The sequence below is a fragment of the Sinocyclocheilus grahami genome, unplaced genomic scaffold (assembly GCF_001515645.1).
Source record: "Sinocyclocheilus grahami isolate Dianchi unplaced genomic scaffold, SAMN03320097.WGS_v1.1 scaffold115.1, whole genome shotgun sequence".
Classification (NCBI taxonomy): Eukaryota; Metazoa; Chordata; class Actinopteri; order Cypriniformes; family Cyprinidae; genus Sinocyclocheilus; species Sinocyclocheilus grahami.
Genome location: NW_015505294.1, coordinates 953,642 through 976,736, shown reverse-complemented (window position 1 = coordinate 976,736; position 23,095 = coordinate 953,642). Strand labels below are relative to the sequence as shown.

The following is a 23,095-nucleotide window of genomic DNA, read 5'->3' as shown; positions in this document are numbered from 1 at the left end:
TAATTCTCTCTCTCTCTCTCTCTCTCTCTCTCTCTCTATATATATATATATATATACACACACACACTACTAATAATTGTGATTTTTGTTTTGTTTTATTTAGTTTAAAGTCCCCCTGTAGTGAAAATCAAGTTTTTTATGTTGTTTATTTGTCTATGTGGTGTTTTTAATATGCCTTTAGACAAACCATGTGCCAATCTATTAATCAACACCATTGCGGAGTATTTTCTCCTTAAAACTGTAGTTTCCCAAAGACTGACCCAGAAGTACGGTTTGAAAGGGGCCTCGGTTTGCTACGTCACAAACCAATAACCAATCACGTCAAGGGATTGATTCCTATCACTAGCATGCAAAATATACCAATACCAGCACAAAACCAAAAATAAATCAGACCAAAAAACCCATGAAGCTGTGGTTTAATGTGAATTTAGAACCTCTAACTTGCACTATTAACCCGTGGCAACAGTGTAAAAGTAGCCCGGAGTCAGACCCACCTCTCCCGCAGCTGCGTCTGCACTTCACATGCGTTTGCTCGCGGGCACGAATTAACAATCACAAACGGCTGCATTCGGGTCTTCAAGGCATTTTAGGACACAACATCGTCAAGTACGTAACTTTAACGAATGTTACAGTATTCACTGTAGTTGTCCGCTAGTAAAAACAGTTTTATTTACTGAGTGGAGGCGGGACTAATTTGCATATTCATAGATCCGCGTATAGTAAATGAGGCAAGGGTGTAGAGTTATATTCAAGCTATTTTAAGGAATGAGAAAATTATTTTCACAAGAAAAAACATTTAAATATGTAATTTTGATGATCAAAGATACATTTTAAGGGATAAAATATTTGACTACAGGGGGACTTTAAAGAAGTCTCTTATGATAACCATGATTAGATTTATTTGAGCATAAATAAAGGAAAAATAGTGATATAAATTTTTTTTATATTTGAATACATTTCGAAATGTAATTAATTCCTGTGATGCAAAGCAAATTTTCAGCATTATTCCAGTCTTCAGTGTCACATGATCCTTCAGAAATTATGCTAATATGCTGATTTGATGCTTAATTATGATCATTATTGGTGCTCAATTATTAATTATGGCATTATACGAATGTTTGATATATAAATATGGTGGTGCCTTGCAAGCACTGAAATTAAACTAAATCCTGAGCAGAAAAAACCCCATTAATAACTAATTCATTATGCAATAAAACGAGCATCTTACCAACTTGCTACTCAGCTCTACATTTCTAAAGTTTGATAAGAAGCCCTTCAACATGTACAGCACCTCCACTTGGTTACACTTCTTTGATTCCTCATCTTTAGTAAAATCTAATAAATGTATAATAGGTCCAAGTGGAGCTTTAAGGATGTCTTATTCATTGTTGGAAAGGCTCCTTCTCAAGCTTCAAAGTATAGCCTGAAGACAGTAGAGCTGTAAAAGGTCCAATGCCTCCTATAAGACAACTTAACATAATCACAGAAGCTCTTACATAACGTCTTCATCTATGAAAAGAAACATCGGTTATGAAGACATTATGCAGGATTAGTCCAGATGTTTTTCTTTTACATTGCTGTAAGTACTGTCTGCAGGTTAAATGAACATGCAACTACAGAAATCCATTCTTGCAAATCAGGGAAAGGTCTGTTTGCAATTAAGTGACACGTCTACAGTGCATCTAGCGGCCGTCTGTACAGGTGTGATTCGGGTCAAAGCCAAACGCTACCGTCACGGCTATCACTACAGATTAGGGCCAGGCGATACAGCTTGAAAATTGTTTATTTTTTCCCCCCAGTCTTATGAGTTTACAATATATATATATATATATATATCCTATAAGTATCCTATATTATATATGTGTGATTACTACTTAGACACTGGCAGTATTAAATATTTACTCTTAAAAGTGTTGAATATTCTTTATGAGAGTGTTTGTATAAGTTATTGATTGGTTTGATTAGTTATTGGTTCATTTTAAATGCTATAAAAGTATCATGAACTTTTCCATGATATTCTAATTTATTGAGATGCACCTGTATATATATGCATTTGCTCTGAGGATCCATTGTTTACATCAAACAGCACAGTACGTTCAAAATGATTAATTAAAGAAGAAATGCAGTGAAAATAATCAAGGTTTCAGTTTTTCAATAAATAAAACGAAGAATTATTTCTAGTGATTTGCACTAATAAAATAATACATAAAAAAAAAAATAATATGGGAGAAAATATTCCAATGAAAATTGTTGATGCAAACAATAATGATATACAAGAAAATAAATGATATAATATGCATAATTTTACTAAAGCATTTTAATATATTTAAAAAATATGTATTATAAAAATGTGAAAATTTTAAGTGATGAATCACTGAATCAGTTATGAACTGACTACTTACAGTGGACTGTTTGTACTGATTAATGGAAATGATTCAAATTTTTATGACTCGAATTCTTAAAACGTAATTACACAATTAAAACCTAATAATCTTTCATCTTTAATGTTGTTAATGGTGCTATTAAAATACCTTTGTCTTAATGCTCTCATGGGTCGCAAGACAATGATGGAAAGTTTACAAAAAAAATTTGTGGACAAAATTCAGACTTTTCTATGGAAGCCTGTTCATACTACAGAATAAAAATAACAAAATAAAATAATAATTTGCAAAATAATTGCAAAAATAATTTTTTGCAATTCTGATATCTACAGTTCAAATTATGTTTCTATAGATTCTAAAGATTACTTATTTTTCTCAGAATTCTGAGTTTACATCTTTCATTTGTTTTTTTTTGACACCACGGAATAAAAAAATTAAAAAGGTCATTGCGACTTTTGAAACTCCCAATTTGTACTTTCTCACAATTCCAAGTTCTCTCAATTCTGAATTTATATCCCACACTTCCTCCTACAATTTTGCATTAATATCTTAAATTTACGAGTCTAAATCTCACAATTCTGGACAATTTTTTTCTCGCAATTCTGAGAGATTAAAGTTCATCTCTCACAATTTGGACTTTTTCCTCCCAATTCTGAGTTTATATTTGAGAGACAAACTCAGGATTGCGAAAGAAATACAAACTCACAACTGCAAGATATAAAAGCAGAATTGCAAGAAAAAAAGTCAGTAAATATAGCGGCCAAATAAAAAGTGCAGTAAAACAGTCACAGATTCGCAAAGGTGCACCATTTCAAATAGCCATCACATTCATGACGATGCAATATATCGCCCAGCCCTACTACAGACAGAACAAGCTGAAAGAAAGTCATAAATTAGGAGCCATGCAAGAGGAAGTACGAGGCAACATGTGAGGAGACTGCACTTCTACTTATGCAACGGGTCCTCGTCCTCCTGTGGTGCATGTGTACCAGTTACACAGTCACTGCCGTAGTGTCAGAGGAACACACGCAGCACACGTGTGGGGTGGGCGGAGCATTCATGCAGACAGTGGAGTGGGAGGAGTCAAAGAAAAACGTGATAGACACAGGCAAGGTTGAGAAAGAGAGAGCTGGGCTGAACCGGGCCGGGAGCAGGTCCAGCTTCCGGTGGTGCTGGTACCTTTGGATCTGGGCCAGGAGGAAGCAACTGGTGGGGGTCATGTGTTGGGAGCTGAGTGAGCTCAGGTTCGGGCTGGGGGTCGGGAACGGGGACGGGGCTGTTAAGGGAGTCGGCCTGAGGGGTGCCAGACGGCTCCTCTGGGTTCGTACCCGCTAGAGGCGTGGTGGGTTGGACAGCAGGGGGCGCTGCTGCCGCTGCAGAGGGAGGGGGCGGTGAGGCCAGAGCAGCCTCTGCTTGCTGTGGAGTATGGGGCAAAGAGGTTACAGACAGCACCAGCTACAACTAGCAGCTACGACCACCAAAGCATCCTTAACCAGATTAACTGGTAGCTACTGAAAGCTAAATAAGAGTTTGTCTGGTAAAGAATATCACCTGCTCATACAAACTTAAGTGTGCTTTTGAATAAAATAGTGTCTTTAGCTTTACAGGAAGCAGAAACTAGGTAGTGGTCAAGTCCTGTTGCATATGCAGTTTAAAATGTTATTAGTGCAGGAAATACAGGTTTACATTTCAGATAATGCACCAAAGGAAGGAAAATGGTTTTTGTTGAGTTATATGGTAATTTCTACTATGCAGTACATTCTGATATATATGAAGAGTTTGGTTCCAAAACGTGATAAACGCCATTTTTAATAAAATTGAGTTTCCGCCAAAATCAGTATTGTATCTGGTTGGTATTGAAAAGTAAATTTTTTATTTGACTCAAAATGTGATATCCGCCGAGTTATTCTGTCATGTTTTCTCCCTTTCTTTCCAAACCGCGACAAACCCCAGTCTCCCTTCTCTGCAGAATGTGATATATCCGCTCAACTTTCCCTGTGTCCTCCAGTTTAACTTTCATCCTGTCAGTCTTCTGTATATCTTAAAGGGGTCATATGATGCTTTTTTAAAGATCATTATTTTGTGTATTTGGTGGAACGGAATATGTTGACATGCTTTAATGTTCAAAAAACACATTATTTTTCAAATACTGTACATTATTGTAGGTTCTCTATGCCTCGCCTCTCTCAAACGCTTCGTTTTCTACAAAGTTCCTATTTCTGACAAGCGCAGTCTGCTCTGATTGGCCAGCTGACCCAGTGCATTGTGATTGGCCAAACACCGCAAGCACTCGTCGGAAATGTAACTCCCCTTACCATAATCGCGAGCTTCTTCTTTCAAAATAAATGTAAAGACAGTAAAAGTGCGCGCGCGCACACACACACACACACACGATGCACAAAACTCCGCATTTGAACAGTCAATATCAAATACTTAAACTAATAACAAAACAGTAGCTGATTCAGAAGCGCCAGATTGTCATAGCAAAGTCAGAATGACCTCCTCTCCTAGGTTCACGAAACGGTCGTCCATAAAATGCATTGCTGTTCTGTTGTAAGTGATCTTAAAGATTCCTAAATGCATCTACTTCTGGAAGGCCAAATAAAGTGATTTTGCTTTCACCTAGAAACACACAGCGTCTCCCTGACATGCTGCTTCAACACTAACTGCGGTTACTGAAACCACGCCTTCTTTCTTTGCGTGCACATTTGGGCGGCATTATGCTAATATTTCCACATAGTGAGGTAGATATGTGGGGGCGTGTTAGAACTAGCCGTTTTAGGGGGGCGTGGCAGAGTCTTAACTTTGATAAAGAATATCTCTTTGGGTTTGTGACTTTAGTCTTTGCAACTTCAGGGATCTTATCTATGCACAATCAGCTTGTAACGCTCCAAAGAGAAAGGAAAACTTGAAATCGCCTCATATGACCCCTTTAATAACTAACAAAGCCCTAAAGACTAACTTTATCCCTTTAACTAATAAAAGCCAATTCCTTAATGTCATATTTCTGCAGGAAGTGACATCTGCACAAACATCAGCAAGCATTAACAACAGATTTTATATAATTTTGTGATTTTTTTTGTGGTCTGACTTGAATCATTACATTTTGTGTGATAAAAAGAAAAAGGAGTATAATGTTTAAAAACAAAATCGTAAAAAAAAAAAAATTGAATTGAATCGCCATTGGCTAGTAAATTGTTTAGTTTACTCGCCAGACTGATAAATAAATAAATATATATATTTGTTTGTTTGTAAAATGGCACAGTTTTATAAATATTTGAAAGTACAGGCTTAACATCAGTCAGTCAAGCATTATAATATGATAATCAATATTATTTAATGGTAGAACTTTAGTAATTAGAATTAAAACTTGATAACCATGTATGAACGCATATTAGTCATTTTAACTGAACTTAGGACTGGTGGTGTTGCTGTTTTGGTCAGTCAGTGTTTCTGTATAAAAATAAAAAATTGGGGGAAAACTAACAAAAATACTGATAAGATAATAATGATATGAATTATACTAATAAGAACAATATAAAAAGCAACAAGGATTAATGAGCTACTGGATTCATGAATATTAATCAGGTTGTGTGCGTTCGCTCGAACTGATTTGCTGAAATCAAAACAGGGACGATAATAGGTGAGCGCCAGCCAATGAGATTGCCGTTTGCGCATTAGTTCCGCCCACTACCGGAGAAAGCGGTAGTTCTTAAAAGCTGAAGAATTCCAAAGGAACTCCATTATTTTGACAGCAAAATACAACAAATAATATCGTTTACATGTAGCGCGCATAGGTAGCACGTCAATTCTCTCTCTCCCTCTCTCGCTGCGTGTGTGTGTGAAACAAAGCGATGGCGAGTCGTGCGCCTTCACACTAGAGTTTACGGTACGTTAAATACAGGTGCGTTGCACGTCCATTCAGATGAACTGAAAAACAGCACAGATCGCTTGGCGGAGAGTGAAACTCTGAAGCACTCAGTAAGAGAGTGTTCGGCGAGTGAAAATATATCTGTGCTAATCATATATTCAGCCTCCAACTCACACACTGACGAGTAAAATCTGAGAATATATTAGCCATTGGCTAATATTAGACATCATTTAGTCGCCCAGAGTGAAGATTTAGTCGCATATGCGAGTGATTTACTCGCAATGTAGAGGGTTGTAGACAGATAGATAGATAGATAGATAGATTGATACAAAACAATAAAATAAATAAAAACCTCCCAAGCAGACACCCTTACGTAAGCTAACTCTCCTCACTAAACAATGGCTAACTTTAGATTCTTATTTTCATCTTGTCAGGTTCCATCTTATATTTTTCTTGCCAGTATGTGAATAGGTAATAATTTGTATTTTAATTAAGTGCCTGAGCATCATTTATAGAAATACTACATTTTAAGATTATAACATCATTAAATTACAACACAAGCATATTCATCTTTTAAAAGTTAGAGCACTGCATAGCTGAAATGACCCACATAAACCTTTACAGAAGTTCCAATGAAGTAAAGAGTAAAAGTAACCAACACACACACATAATGGTACTCATATTCTGTACCTGCTGAGGCGCTGCCATCTTAAACCCGGCCGGGTCGATGCGATTAACTGGCTCCGGTTGCGGCACAGCATGCTGGTAGCTCGGGTACCCAGTTGCGTCCTGGATGACCGGCGGGTCCTCTCGGACAGGTTCAGATGAGCGTGTGATGGCAGGCTCGCTGGGTAGGCCCACCTCATCGTTCATGGTCTCATCCAGCTCCTGGTCGGTGTAGGCCCCGCCCTCCGTATCGGTGTCCTCGTAGTCAGAAGTGTGGCGGCTGTCGGTGCTGTACATGCTGTACTCACTGCCCGGTGCCGAGAGGTAGGAGAGGCGGTCGTCGTGGATGTCAAGGTCATCGTCAGGAGCGCCATCTGCCTGCATGTGGAGAGGGGGAGGGAGGGACGGTTAGGATGAGTTTGATGGCCCACAGCAGTGGAAATGAAATGATGGATGGGTGAGAGTGTAAACTAATGCATATCAAACGCTTGGTCTGTAACCGTGTAAAAGCAGAAATAGCTCAGCTTTTTTTTGGTCTTAAAAGTTTTTTCAATACAGTAAATATTGTTTTAAGCAGAGATTTTAGGCATACACAATATATTTGTTCGATATCGGTTATCAGCTGATATTAGACTTTTTGTTTATTGTATCAGATATATATCGGCTGAGAGCAATATTCAGATTTATTTAGTTTTTAAATTTTAACTATGGTTATATAATTATTATTTATTCAGTTATACAGTTTACTAATAATAGAAAGCCAAATTCTTCTGACAACTCTGACAAACATAAATACCGATCATCAAATGCCAATAATTATACAATTTCAAACAGCCTTGTTGATATATAGGATTACATATGCATTTATATAGTCATTATTCATTCAGCCATTGGCTGTTTTAGTGATGTCAAAATAAAAGTTCTGACACTTATTGGGCAAACAGAAAAACTCAAAAGGCAAATGCTGATAATTAAAAAAAGAAAATGTCAGTCAATATATTTGGCCTTGCTGATATAATAGTCGACCACCAATTATAACTACAGATATCTAATTATTTATTTTTTAGTGCTGTCATAATAAAAGAAACTCAACCAAACAAAAAACCATAGAGCCCAATGGCAATACATAAAAAAATGCAAGTGGCCGTAGCAATATATAGGTCAACCACTAATTACAATTACAGTTATGTAATTATTTTTTTATTGAGGCATTGGCAGGACAGAAAAGTCCTTCTTCCAACAACAAAAAGAAAAAATTAAAGGCCGATGCCCATAAATAAAATGAGAAAAAAACAAAACAAAACCAAAAAAACAAAGCATCGTTCGATATATTGGCCTTGGCAATATATAGCTCAACCACTTATTACAGGTATATAATTATTATTTATTCAATCACAGTGTAACTATAGCAAAATATTTAACCAACGACCACGACTGATCAATAAGAATCAAGTATTCCAGAGAGCAGTGTTGTGTCGACTCATAAATGGGGGGTGGGGCTCTAGACAAATAAGAAACATTTGGACATCAAGCCACAAAACTAGAGAAGCTTACCTTGCCCTCTGAGACCCAGACCAACTGGTTCTGCTGCTGCTGGGTGGTCTCTTTCAAAGCGCCATACCACCCATCGTTCATGTTGTTTAAGTTGATGGTGGCTAAAAGGAAGTAGAGCCGCAATTTACTTAACTACAAATACACCACAAGTGGTACTTGCCTTTAAAACAACTTTTATGGTACTTTTGTAGCTTGCAAAAGTTCTCATTCATTATAAGAACTAGATTGTTCTGGACATGCTTCAAAATTGCTCCTTTTGTGTTCCATGGACTAAAGAAAGTCTAACACAGTTTTGTAACAACATGAGACTAATGATATTATTTTGATGTTTGGGTCTACTCACTGGTGAAGAGGTGATGGTTGTTCTTTCTCAGTTTGAGAGCACGCTCATACAGCTTCCGGGCGCTCTTCCTGGACTCGGGACAGAGCCTGGTCCTCATGTTCTTGACACCCTGCTTGCTGTCGGGATTCAGGAACACCACGATGGGGTACCACTGAGCGTAATTCAGACGATCCACCGCATTGGGGGTGATGTCCAGCACGGCATGCTTGTCCTAGCAGCACAAACAGAATCATGAGACACCAGCTGGGTCTTTGCAGAGTCTGTGAGTCTACGCTCACGAGCTGAGCAGATGGAATGGCAGTTAACTAAATTATCCGAGTCCATACTCACCCGGTCAATGATCTGTTTAATGGTATGGAGACGGATGATTCCAGAGCTGCGCTGGTCTGTGCCTGCGTCTCTGGGTTCACTCTCTGAGGGAAGGAGAAAAAGATGTTTTATACCTTCTTAACATAAGAAAAAACGAAAAATCTCGTTACGCAGAACTTACTTGCAAGTTCAAAGAGGTCAGGACCCTCTCTGGACAGTTTCTCTCTTGCAACATCCGCAATAGGCCCAAAAATGACCACCGGCCTCAAAAACCCAGCTTTTTAAGCAGGAGAAACAACAGGTTAACTAGATATCTACAAAACATTGTCCTTCAATGCAAGTCTATCAGACTATTTCCTGCAAACATCCACAGACAAACTGAAAATTATTAGCTAAGCTTCAAAAATAGCTCAAACCTGAAATAACCATAGCAACTAAAAGCAGGTCTACAAACAGCCTACCTTCTCGAAGCACCACTCTTTCATAGGCGGGGAACTTTGTTTGGACGGGTTGTGCAGAAAGGTCCTCTCTGCTTTTCCTCAGGTTGCGTTTGGAGCTACGGAGGCCTCTGAACCTCCAGAAATCAGCCCGATCCCCTCCTGGAGTCTTTGGGAGAGTGTATTGGACACTCGATAACTGCTCAGCCCTGCAGAGAACACAAAACAACAGCTCTAACTTCAACAACTCTACATATTAAACACATGACTCAATGCAAACTAGTACAAATGGCTTCTGTACCTATTCTTGTTGGGGATGATGCCCCGTTCCACCTCTTGGTGGTTCTTGCCGATGCGGATGGCGAGCCAAGAGCCCAGTTTGCCGTTGTAAAGGGTGTCGACCACTCGGAAGACCTCCCCCTTATTGAAGCTCAGGCCGTAGGGTGACTCCTTCTCGTACTCAAAATGGGTCCTGATGTAGAACGAGTCACCTACGTCGGACTCTACAATGCGCCGGTATACTGGGAAGCAAAGAGACTGACGGCATTATTATTTTGCATTTCTGATAAAAAGCTTAAAACAGTTTAAGGTGTTTTGCTGGTCTTATCTGGTTTAGTTTATCAGACTGACAAGTCTGACAAGTGTCCAAAATCCCTTTAAAATCATTAAGAACCAGATCAGTCTGACCAGCAGAAACCAGCTTGGTGGAATCAGGTAAGGGTGGTTTATTCTTTAGGTTGAATTTTTTTACTTTCATAATATAATGTTGTACAAGATTCTATCTCTCCCCAGAATCTCCTCGCCCTTCCGCATGTTACGAAGCTAAAACGGTCCAATTAAACATTTCCCTTTTTGTGTTTTCAGTCAGCTAACTTAAGAAAAGCTATTTCAAGTAGCTTGAACGAGATATCAGGATAACACATTTGTTTTTGATCAGGTGCTAAAAGAAGCTCTTTTGATTAGCTAGATATTACAATATATATTTAATTTCCTATCAGCAAGTGAGATATTTCTAATACTTCTAGTTTGGCATAGCGCAAACTGGCAGAAATGCGTAAGGAAAGTACAAAGACGTGAGTTTACTTATGGACTGTGCGAGGGACACTTCTGATGATATGTCTTAATGGTTTACGAACAGGGATTCATATTCAATTTTAAGAGGTGACATATCCTCACCATCTGTCTTTTTCTGGGCCAGGATGGTGACCTCCTCTCCTTTGGGCAGGTCCAGCAGAAACAGCACTGCCTCCTCGCGGATGATGTTTGCAAAATCCACATTGTTTACCTGGGGAGGGTTTAAAGAAAAGCCATTTAGAACAAAAACTCCTCTCTAAAGGGGTCTAACGAATGAGAGGAAAGTTTCAAGACAAGTTTATGAAAAAGTGTGACTGTGTGGTCAGGTTTGTGAGAAAGGGAAGGTGACAAATGCTCTGAATAAAGAATAGACACGTTGGAAAAACCCAGAGAGGAAGAGAAAGAGGCTGCGTTTGGCAGAAAGGAGATGGAAACCAACGTCACCACGGAAACCATCCTGAGAGAAGCAAGCATCTTCACACACACTGAGGTTTAACAGCATCTAAACAGCACGAGAGGGACATTTTGGAAGTGCGAACCGCCATAAAACTAGGACTGCCATTAAAGAGCCCGTAAACAGAAGGTTATAAAAGCCGGGACACCAAATCTCCCTTCACCCACAGGCCTTTAAGAGTCCCACTCGAGTTATTCATCACAACAGCTAAACGCCACCACAAACATCTTCAGGCTCAACTGCTGAGAAACTGTAAGAGATGAAATGACTTGAGCATAAACCAAGCAGGTATCAACACCAGACAGAAATGCCCATTCTCACACACACATCATTAGCATGAAGAACATAAAGCAACTTCCTAAGCAACATTTTTAGGCATCTCTGGGCTGCCTGACCAGAAGCCGGTTCCAAATAATGGGCAGCAAATTATGCTGCCTTATTAGATACCTTGTTGGCAAAAACTGTCGAAGGGAGTGTACATTATAAATAAATGAAATTTGTTAAAAATGTATCTAGAGAAAATCGAGAGATCAGCCCAGAGTTATTTTAGCTAACTAAAATGGAAACCATAAAAAATTGTTAATTGAAATAAACATTAACCAAAATAATATATTAAAAAACTTAAACTCTATTCAGCTAGTTTAACTTAACTAAAATAACTAAACTAAAATGGAAATAAACATTAATAAGAACTAAATAGAATTAAAAAAAAAAAAAAAACTAACAAAAATACTAAATCTTCAACTAAAAGTTAAATAAAAATGAAAATATAAAAATAAACAATACTAAAATACTTTAAAAAAATTATTTAACCAAATATTATTGTGTATTTTAATATATTTTTGTGCATATTACAAAAATGTATATTATTATAAAGACTAGTTATTATAAAAATAGTTCCAGAATTCTATTTATTTTAAGCATTAAAGAAAAAAACTAGTAAGGAGACGTAAATCAAACTAAACAGCTCCAAGTTGAATCAATGCAACATCTGAAACGAAAAAAATATTTTTAATTGTTAAACAGACAACATAACCACTGAACTACACATCCCATGAAGCACCGCAAATCGAATCAGAAATCAATCAAATCAGAAACAGAAGCTCAAAATTATACTACTGACCATGAATCCAAAATATTCATTTATATACTAATACATAAGCTATTTAAGAGTGAAACTGCAATAATTCATGGGAGTATGTGGTCACTGTCGAGTTCTTTTGCCAGAGCTCTCGCTTCCACAGTAACACTGACTGCTCTGATTGGTGGATTGCTAGCAACCTGATGAATTCATCGCTGTCAAAGTGCCCTTTATATGTAGCTGCCTATATAAACAGCTTTTAGACGGAAGTTGCATTAATTAATCAGTGAAGTGGTTACAGTGAATCAAAACATGGTCGTCTCACCCTGAGAATCTGGTCTCCCTCCTCCAGGCCCTCTTTAGCAGCAGGACTGTCCTCCAAAACTCCCGCCACAAATATCCCAACGTCATTCCCACCAGCGAGTCTCAGCCCCACGCTCTCGCCCTTCTTAAACTTCACCAGCTTCATGCTCGGCCTGAGGGTGGACACACAAACATAAGGACTTCTAGGACATTTCATTCTCAATCTCTCTAAAACATTGAGTTTGGGGAAAGTTAGTGAGGCGCACCGTAAGATGCTGTCATCGTGCGTAACGCTGGGCACTGGGGCATCTGCCGGACTAACAGGCAGGTCCACGTCAGGCTGGCCAGGTTGAGCGTACACAGGCTTGGGCTCTGAGGAGATCAAAGCACATTGAGTATTTCAGTAAAATACACGCGCACACACAAAAATGTCACCACAGGAGCATGTCGCGCTCTGGGAGGTCACAGAGACGCCCAGCAGGACGGAGCAGGTGTGAAGACACTGTCACAACTGACAAACTCCCGCTGCTCGTCACCGCCTGAGCACAAACCCAGGCTGAGAGTAATGTATGTTCGATCACAGTGTGTTCGTGTGTAGTGACCTCTGACCTGGCAGAGGGGGGAGCTGTTTCTCTTCTCTGGCTGCAGTCTGCTCTTTCGGCATCTCCTCCACCATCTTAGCAGGTACGGGAAGCGGCCCAGCCTTTGAGACCCTGTCTTCATCATGGCTTCGGTGACTGCGGGTGAAGAAAAAGGACAACACAAAGCAAAGCTGTTAGAATCACACACATTAAACATTGGTCTTGTTATGATTTACTGTAGTAAATCTGTGAACGAATCGGTCTTTGAATGATTTGGTCAAACCGATTTGCAATGCATTTTAAATCAGTGGATTGTGTGTGAGAAGTTCGTTTGGAAGTAAAACATTCAGGGTAGTGATATGTTTGAAACATAAGCAACGCAAAACTTGAATTCTTAGAATGATTTTTCAACTTAACAGTCATAAAAGTCTCTAAGACAATTAGGATCATGACAGCATTAAACTCAAACATATATATTATTTAAATTATATACTTCTAAAGAACACAAATTTGCATAACTTATGACAATAATATTGACTTTTTCCCTTTTGAATGAATCGATTTTGAATGATAATCGATGAATCAGTCTTTTGAAAAAGTAATTGTAACAGTCTGGATGAACCAAACTGCTAACATGATTTTCCAAATTGATGTCACTAACGCTTATGCATTGTACAAAACAACTTAAATTATCATAACCAGCAACACTGTTAAAGTCGTATTTAACTAAATACTTATTTTCTCACAAAAACGGATATAGACACTACTGGAAAGCTTGTGAGTGATAACAGAAACAAACCAGTGAATGAGCGTTTTTTGTCTTTTGGCTCACTGAACAACCGATTGACAACCGAAAAAAAATATTTTTTTTAACCGATTGATTTGAAACAAACAGCATAAAACGTGCTCAAATGAATCAGGCATATCGAATATATACGTTGAAAATGAAAAAAATTTCCTCTTAAGGCCAGAAACATTCTCAACACAAGTACCCAAACGCAGATGTGAATGCTTGGTGAACGAAAAAATGTGGCTTGGTTACTTAATACGCGACCTTGCATTATTTTGGCGGTAACAAACCCAAGTACTCTAGGGGGCGATAGAGTCACGATCATATCTGTGCTATTAAACCTGAGTCAAATTTAACTAGCTCCACGAGATTTTCAATATGTTGTTCTCGTCATGACAGTAGTCAACCTGGAAGAGAAAACTGACGTTTTACGCGAATGTCCATTATAGTGTCCCTTGTGGCGACGCTGAGAATGCAATGGGAGAAACAAAGCTTTTCAAAACTTTGAATCAATTGCACCAATTGCTTATAAAAAGGATTCACGGTCTTCAAAGGTGACACCTGCTGGTCAGAATGGTGTAAATACAACAAACCACACGCTAGCGGTGAGCCACCAAAATTTCGAAGCATTTTGAAAGAGTTATGACATAACGAAGCCTCATTTACTAAAATAATGTGACTTTGACAGTTTGCAACATGCTTCGAAACATTAATGAAAAACAAATGATTTGCAAAGGTTTCGAAACTTCACAAAGCAGTGTTTCGAAAGCGCCCATCGCTAATTCACGTACTTGGGAGAGTATGTTTCAGGCTGTAAGTGAAAGTACAATCAATAATACACCTATATACAGGACACTAAAAAATATACGGTACAGTGTGGAATGAAATTAGCTTTTGTGCTGTTCGGTTAAAGCTTTTGATGATTAATGCATGCTCTGCTCTCAGCAAAACAACCAAAAACAACACTGCTTTTTCCACACTATCAAGCCTAAGCACACAACCCATAAAACACTGTTTACACTGAAAGACAAATGGCAGATGAGAGCGAGGTAGATGTGGAGAGAGGGAGGACGTTGTGTGGCTAGGGCAGCTAGGTAGTCTTGAAGGTCACAGCTGTGCTTTGCAACTCCTTTGTTGGACTATATTTAGCGCAGCCCATCTGATCTGAAGTAATGGAGGAGACAGAGACAGAAAGAGAGAGAGAAAGACGGGAAGAGAAAAGGACTCCAGGTGCACCACCGCCATTGATGCACTCCAAAAATCGGCACGTGGCCAAAGATGACGGGTCCGGCCCGTGACCTTTATCGTCACAGTAAACAACAGCGGCTGACATCCACGGACTGCAGAAACGGTCCATCTCTGCAGGGCCGGGCCGCCACATGTGGTCCTGTTTTATTCATGACAATGACGAATATCTTTTCCAGCAATTACGGTGTGGCTCAATAAAAAGCTTTGGCTGATGACATTGAGGATAAGTGTGTGGCATAACGCACTATACTTCAAAGCATTAAAGCCATCACTGTCCGCTCGATGGTCTTTACGGATCCTATGATCCATAAAACCGACTACGAGAGAAAAAGTCATTGCTGAGGAGGGCAGCACTATTTCAAAGAACTATTACATTCTGGTACGGGAATGTGAAGAGCTTTTTGATCTACAATAAGTTGTGTAATTCAGAAACTCCCCAACTGGTTTTGCATCAGGACCCAAATTTTACATTGGAATTTAGTGCCGACCTAACAGTGCCGATTTTTAATTTCATACAAAACTAAAAAAAAAAAGGGCCCATTAAAATATATAAATATTACTAGTTTTGAGAGTGAGAGCATGCACATGTTGGCATCTGCCTAATTTGGTTTGCATCCAAGTGCCCAATGAATTTGTGCCAAAACATTGGTCTGACTGGATGTTGTATAGATATTTTTTTCTCTCTTTCAGGAGTTGATCCTACTTATTTTGCAATGCACCGGTTTCAAAACACTGGTGTGATTCTCTAGTTTTCAAATGAAAGAGAAAAGGGAGGGAAGAACTTGGCAGGACATCTTAAAACACACAGTCTTTTTCTCCTTAGTTAGCAGATTGACAATCCGGAACCAGGCTGGTAAAATCAACTTCGAAAGAGCAAGTAGAAAAATGTTGGATCTCGCTCTCACTCTTACAAGGTTAAAACAAAGTGGAGATGTACAATACTTCTCAATGGCAGTTGTTCAGCAAATGCCATGTGACTAATCACTCTGAAAATCAGCGCCATAAGAACGCCAACAGACCCAACTTTGTGACATGGGAGGTAGCAGACAGGCAAAAATATTAATCTATTTTGATGTATATGCAGGTATTTTCTCTTATGTTCTCAGTGTGACAGGAAATTTTGCTGCATGTTCTCAAACATCCCATCTACCAGGGAATGTTCTAAAAACGTTCTAGCAAGGTTTTCTCAAAGTTGAACAAACGTCTTCCAGTAACGTTAATAGAATGTTTGTTAAAACTTTTTAGAACGTATTTTGTTAGCACAGTGCCATACCCATTGTGGCACCATTTTACATTTCCACCAAAGAAAAATTGGATTGGGGACATAAAAATTGGCTCCTCAAAAGGTTCCAGTCCATTAAACCCATTGGTTCCTAAACCAGGAATTCAGTGATGACATCCATACCACAAAAAAGTTTTCAAATCACAATCTAGCTGGACTGATGGGCAAAAAGGCAGCTGCCTAAGATTTCAGGAAGCAGCCTCTGCCTTCACAGATTCCAATTTTTTGTGACTCTTCACACACCGGGCAGGTGGTGCTTCAATCCTACTGGACGGCTTTCAAGGATGGTTGGCTGAGCAGATGTGCCAGTATTACCGAGAACTCTCTGAGGCAGAGGAACTACTACAAACGATGTTAAAAGCAGCATGTTTCCGCCTGCACTGCCAAACTGACAGCAGCAGACCTTTATGTGTGTGTGTGTGTGTACGTTTTTTCGACAGGCACCCCTATTTCAGTTTTCACTCAGCAGAAAAGAGGTAACACACAGCCGAGACCAGTTCTTTGAATTTACATGAGAAATGAGAATGAAGGGATATGTTTGATGTCACAGATGCATGCTGGGATTGGGCATACAAACCAATGAATTTCCTGCGCCCAAGTTGGTTTGTTGGGCTTCAGCCAGAGGTGAGAGATGTTGGGATGATGAAATGAACACGTCAAGTAGTTCAGGTAAAACAAGAACACCATTTCAGCACACTACACACACATTGGGTTACACAACTTTGAGAAGCTCCCATGTCACATGCTTAAGTGCAAAGCTCACAAAAGCATTAGTTCGTTCGGGACGCTGCGTTAACCGGACCCAAACACTTACACTGGCCAGGTTCTCTGAGCCGTCGGCCCGGCGGCCCTGATTCAAAACAAGAATCAGAAGAAACTTCATGAACACTCACACACCTGAGGATCTGCAAACATGTGTGTGTTCAAATCTGGCTTGTGGCAAGTGTGTAATTTCTTCATCTAAAATATTTGCTTAGATGCAATTGTTCAATAACAGTAAGTAACCCTAAAGCTGACTATTGATAGTTTTTACGTGACGTCACCCCCTTATAGGAACGCTCACCTGGCGGGCAAAACGAAGCTTTGCTCCACTGACCACCAGTTATTTTTACGCTGACTGCATTAAGTAGTAAAGTAGTAAAACGCAGATATTAAAAGGCGAAATTCAGTAAACACCTTATTGATGATGTATATTTTGCACATGCAAGCAGATGAACCCAGAATATAAATGTGAATATGAATACACAACGTGCAAAATTTCACATTAAATTGTTTCCCATAGAAAACCATTACAAGGAAAATACTGAACCATTAAGCGGATTGCGTTCATATTCCCGGCCTCATCTGCTGGCCTATGTAAACTGTGCATCATTAATATGGTGATTACTGATTTTGATCTTTTAATATTACAGTTTTAAATATATTAAGGCACTTTAAGTGTTTTTACAATGTTTTGTCACTGTTTAATGATCGAAATATTGCCGTGGGTGCTTAAAGGCACAATATGTAATTTTCGCCGCTAGAGGGCGCATATTCAAAATAAACAAAGAAACAAAGGCGTAGTTTGATGACGGGGTGACCGAGTGTGGAATCATGGGAGTTGTGGTCCCCACAGTCGATGCAATCCGACGGGATTCGGGCAGAAATCATGTTCATGGATGAGCTAATGATTTATTAATGTAGTAGAATGAAGCAGGCCGCTGACCGAGCGCGACACACGGCTCGAAAGCAGCGGAGCTTTTATTATGCCACAGTCGACCGCTTCCGCTCCTTCCGGTCATGCGTATGTGGGGTAAAGCAGCGCTGTTTTATCATACTAGATACATTTGAAAGTTCTGTTATAATGCTACTCTGTGCGGTCGTCATCGGTCTATTAAAACGCACAACATATTAAAGCGTCTGGTGTTTCCATGTTTTCTACAAAACCAGAAATCGAGGAGTTATGACGTCATTGGCAGGTGACACTATGGACACGCTCCGTGTCACTAGTTAAAATTGCTTATTTCTCTGGATTTAAACATTCCTCGAAACATTTGGGATAATGTAAGTACACAAGTCAGCAAAATATATAACACTGTTCTAGTGGTTTTTGGATATTTTAATAAAAAAAATCTTACATAGTGTGCCTTTAATATGGATTGCAAATAGCCAAAACTTGCATTTTGTTCACACATACCTTTGTTTTATTCTTTTGAGAGGTGATCTAAATATTTGTGGCGTGGAAAATTGACAGTCTTCTGCTGCAGTTCTATGGATGTTTTGCCCTCCAAGTCTACGAGCCCATCACGTGACTGAAAGCTATGAATTGGGCCGCTCAAAGAAACAGAGCCGGCTTTCTTTGTTCAAGAGAGTTTAGTCTCTTCATAAATCAACCTACAAATCGCCTACTGATGCTTCCATGTATTTTACCGCCGAAAAAATTACACACTTCATCTTTAAATTTACAGTTTCATTTAGGAGATGAAATTTCTCCCATTCTCTACCGCTGTCACACCCCGGTTTATCTATCTAGGACACTTCCAAGTTACAGGAGCATTTTGTCAAGCGCTGCAGTACCGTCTGACAGAGGCTTCTCTCATATGCCTGTCACAAAGCTGTTCTCATATCAGCGGTGAGCAGGCCTGCAACTCCAGCTCCAAAAGCTGAAATACAACTCAATCTGTTGAATATTATAAAGACAGGAGGACCGAAAAATTGAGGGGGAAAAACCTCAAAAACAGACTATTTGGAGATTATTTGGCTACAAAAAGTGGTACGTTTGTGTCACGTGAATCAGACCTCTGATTTCATTTTTACTAAAATATCTTGTGTGGCAGCAACCAAAGAAACTGAGGAAAACTGAAAGGCTATCTGACCTGCCGTTGCTGATCTGTGGCGGAGAGTGTCTGGAGTGGTCCGAGGGCTCGGAGCGGCGGTCCGGAGAACGAGAGCGGCTGCTCCTCTTCCGGTCGTGGGATCGGTTGGAATGATTGGAGGCCACGGAGTGGATGTCTGAAATATCTAACAAAAAGATCAAATGATTTCATACCATTACAGGTGTTGTGTTACAGAATTCTAAGTGAACCTGAAGTATTACTATTGGAATTTCATATTCTTCCCTAAAAGATCCAAATGGAATAAATAAGAATACACTCAGAATTAGATAAATAAATAAATATACAAAATGATACATTTATTTTTATTTTTATTTTTTATGTAAAAAGTTGTAATGTTAATGTTTTAATGGTTTTTTATCTAATAAGTTTTAATGTTGTTGTGTGCTCTGGTCATTATTATTATTGTTATTTAATTATTATATTTAATTAGTTAATGTACAGTAGTTTATTAATAGTTCATTTCAGTACTTGAACTTACACTTGCTTTATTTCAATTAGTTGCCAAGACAACATTTAAAAAAGTTTGTTCAAGTTTTCTCATATTTATAATTGATTTTATTTTAGCTTTATTTTTAATGATTGTTAAAAGTTTCAATTTTAGTTAACAGGAACTACATCGCTTAAAACAAAATAACAATAATTGTATGGTAAGAAAAAAAAATACACATTTGTTACAAAAAAATTTAAATAATCTAAAAATATAAAAACAAAAACACTAATTGTATAGAAATAATACTACAATAACACTGGTTTTAAATATAAATTGTGTTTCCAACAATTTCCCTAGAGGTATATGCTTTAAAAAATAAAAAAAAGTGTCAATAGGGTAAAAAAAATAAAATAAAAATAACAACTTTTTAATATATATTCAATGAGAAAATAATAATGCCACACAATTAGCTTGCTTTTTAAGGCACTGATAAAAACACATTTAAATCCAAATGCATAAACAGATATTCTAAAAAAAAATTGAATATATAAATAATTTAGAATTATTTTACCAAGTAGACCCGATCAACTGCTTCGTGAATGAAAGTAACAGCATACTAACTGTAAAACTGTGTTTTCCACTAAATATTTAAAAACACCACTTGAAGGTATAATTGAACAGAACGAATCAAATCCATTTTGATGTGTGCTGTACAGAGACTCTCTCACCATCTCTGTCAGAGGCATTAGCTGAAGGTATGCTGTCATCCAGGTCTGGGATATTGAGCAGGGTCGCCCTTTCGTCTCTCTGCACCACCATCTTCAGCTTGCCCTTTGACCTCTCGATCAGCTTCTTAGCATCGATCAGGGACAGATTCTCAGTCACCGTGCCATTAATCTAGATGACGAGTAAACAAAAGAAAAGATGTCAACATCATACATCTCCATTAGCAAAAGTCTGCATTCGTCACGTCACTAAATATGTCACTTCACACACTCTCTTCTCTTCTCTCCTTCCATTTGTTTCCCCTCCCCTACAGGTGCTCATTTCTCTTACCTTGAGCACTACGTCTCCCTCCTGTATGTTTCCGTCTCGGGCTGCCAGGCTCTCGGGGGAAATGTCCTTTACGAAGATGTGGCTGGCCAGGCGAAGCCCGTATTCTGCTTACAGAGTAAAACGCAGAATCACATACACAATGTTAGCATATGTTAGCTATAAAGACAGCAAAATGTCATTGGGCCTAAATGTTAAACTGTGTCAAAGCACAAGTCTGAGAGCACTAGTGAAAAAATAGTTTGCACTTTTCGAAATTAAAACAAATATTTGTATCTTTTTTTTGTGATTATTCAAATCAACTTTTAATTCACCTCATATAAATTATATCTATCAGACTTGATATTATTTGTATTGAAAACATTCATATTAAATTGGAAAAGTGTGAACTTAAAAGCATCACAGATTTTATTAATTTATAGTGCTGTCAAACGATTAATCGCAATTCATCACATCCAAAATAAGAGTTTTTATTTACATAATATATCTGTGTACTGTGTATATTTATTATGTATATATAAATACACACACAGTATATATTTTGAAAATATTTACATGTATATATATTTATATTCATATAGTTTATTATATATAAATATATTTAATATATAAACGTAAAATTTTTCTTAAATATATATGTATATACATAATAAATATACACAGTACACACACATATACTATGTGAACAAAAACTTTTATTTTGGATGTGATTAATCGCGATTAATCACTTGACAGCACTATTAATTTATCTAATTTATATTAAAAACTTTGGTATTCAATTTGAAAAATGCAAATTAGAAGCGTTTTCGCTAGTGGCCTCGACTTTTGAAATCAATGTACACTGAATTTATTTTCAAAAATATTTGAAATTTACTAATTTTATACATCATATGAAATATTTTCTTTCACAGAGTGCACTAATTACTTAACAAAATGTAATCAAATTTATTAATTTTATGGATCACGGTGAAAGACTTTTTCACAGAATGTTCCAATTACTCCAAAAATGTAAACAGTTGATTATATAACATATTAGATCATGTATTTGAAGAGTTTATTTGCAAAAACAGACAATTCTGTTTTTATTAATTTTCTTAAATTTTGGTTATTATTATTTAATCAAAGCAACCCAATTGCAGTTTGATTGATATTAATTGGAATGCAGGACAAAATAAACATGATTTTTGACCATTTTTAAATGTTCTGTTTTTGCAAATGAACTCTTCATTTATTTTTAAGTATAATTAATTTGAAATTATCTAAAAACTGGTCTTATTTATTTATTTATTTACTTAAAAGTGCAAATTAAAATCATTTTCAGTGGCGGTGACTTTTATTTATTAATCTACTATAATCATATATTTTTTATTGTAATTTTTCAAATTAACTTCTCACTTAAATATATCAGACTTATGTATATTTTGAAAATATTCAAATTAGATTAAAAAGTGCTAATTAAAATCCTTTTTAGACTTTTCAGTCTCTGACTTTTATTTATTTACTGATTGATTGATATGTGATTATGTTGTTTCATGCAGCATTTTCACTTTCACAGTGGGCAGACCAGCTGGAAACTCGTTGCGTCATAAGGGCTGTTCACACCAAGGGCGATAATTATAACGATAAAGTTGCAGTGTGGTCCATCCTACAACTATAACAATAGCGACACAGATATCGATGCCACGATATCGTTGGCATCATTTCCAGAACAATTTTTTCCAGCTGATGAATTACGAAAACATTGAGAGCCAATCAGGATCCATCCAACTTTAACGAGCTCGAGCATTTAAAGCGTCAGGTGATATAATAGTTTATAATAGCCAGAACATTATGTGGATGCTAATATTAGTTATTGCTATAGTTACCATTGTTGGTGAGAATGAGCCTTTAGTGATGTGAAACTGCTTGGAAACAACAGTGTTATAATTGGTAAGACAAAGTGATTGGGCGACACCGGTCGGCAGGGTCGAAGCGTTATGTTCACCTTCATTCTTGCGGGACTTGATGAGGGTGACCTTGGCTGGGCGTGGGGTGAGGTTGGAGGACACAGAGTGGCGGTCTGAGCGTGGGGACATACTCCTCTCTCTGGAGCCGCTGCGCTCTCTGTCTCGGTCCCTCCTCCCGCCCAGCCGGTCACCCCTGCCACTCCTCCGGCCCGTGGCTCCGCCCCCGCTGTAGGCACTCGGACCGCTCCGTGCGCTCCGGGCCTCGTAGATCTCGTCTTCGTAGCTGTCATTGTCCTCATCATGCTCCGACATGGTCTCGCGTTCACCCGGGCGTCCCATGGGGACCTGCACCTTCCTCTTTCTCCTGATGGTCTGGATAGAGCGAGAAACAGACGTGATTATTCCCAACAAACTCG

General features: G+C 38.2%; 1 protein-coding gene across 10 annotated transcripts in view; it reads right to left on the bottom strand.

The window, feature by feature from the left end:
• tjp1b (tight junction protein 1b) overlaps window positions 1-23,095 on the bottom strand; it is a 139,139-nt gene that overhangs the window by 13,494 nt on the left and 102,550 nt on the right. For 5 of the 10 annotated variants that reach the window (XM_016277724.1, XM_016277727.1, XM_016277728.1 and 2 more), the window contains 16 exons: window positions 22,718-23,051; window positions 20,737-20,843; window positions 20,409-20,577; window positions 19,230-19,374; window positions 13,083-13,210; window positions 12,740-12,845; window positions 12,496-12,646; window positions 10,738-10,846; window positions 9,863-10,082; window positions 9,586-9,770; window positions 9,306-9,401; window positions 9,146-9,228; window positions 8,816-9,026; window positions 8,473-8,573; window positions 6,943-7,296; window positions 3,561-3,797 (listed from right to left, as the gene is read on the bottom strand). In XM_016277724.1, coding sequence (XP_016133210.1) covers window positions 3,561-3,797; window positions 6,943-7,296; window positions 8,473-8,573; window positions 8,816-9,026; window positions 9,146-9,228; window positions 9,306-9,401; window positions 9,586-9,770; window positions 9,863-10,082; window positions 10,738-10,846; window positions 12,496-12,646; window positions 12,740-12,845; window positions 13,083-13,210; window positions 19,230-19,374; window positions 20,409-20,577; window positions 20,737-20,843; window positions 22,718-23,051 — 2,736 coding nt within the window. The remainder of the gene's footprint in view (window positions 1-3,560; window positions 3,798-6,942; window positions 7,297-8,472; window positions 8,574-8,815; window positions 9,027-9,145; window positions 9,229-9,305; window positions 9,402-9,585; window positions 9,771-9,862; window positions 10,083-10,737; window positions 10,847-12,495; window positions 12,647-12,739; window positions 12,846-13,082; window positions 13,211-19,229; window positions 19,375-20,408; window positions 20,578-20,736; window positions 20,844-22,717; window positions 23,052-23,095) is intronic. The other 5 variants (XM_016277730.1, XM_016277733.1, XM_016277726.1 and 2 more) reach the window with 4 other exon arrangements.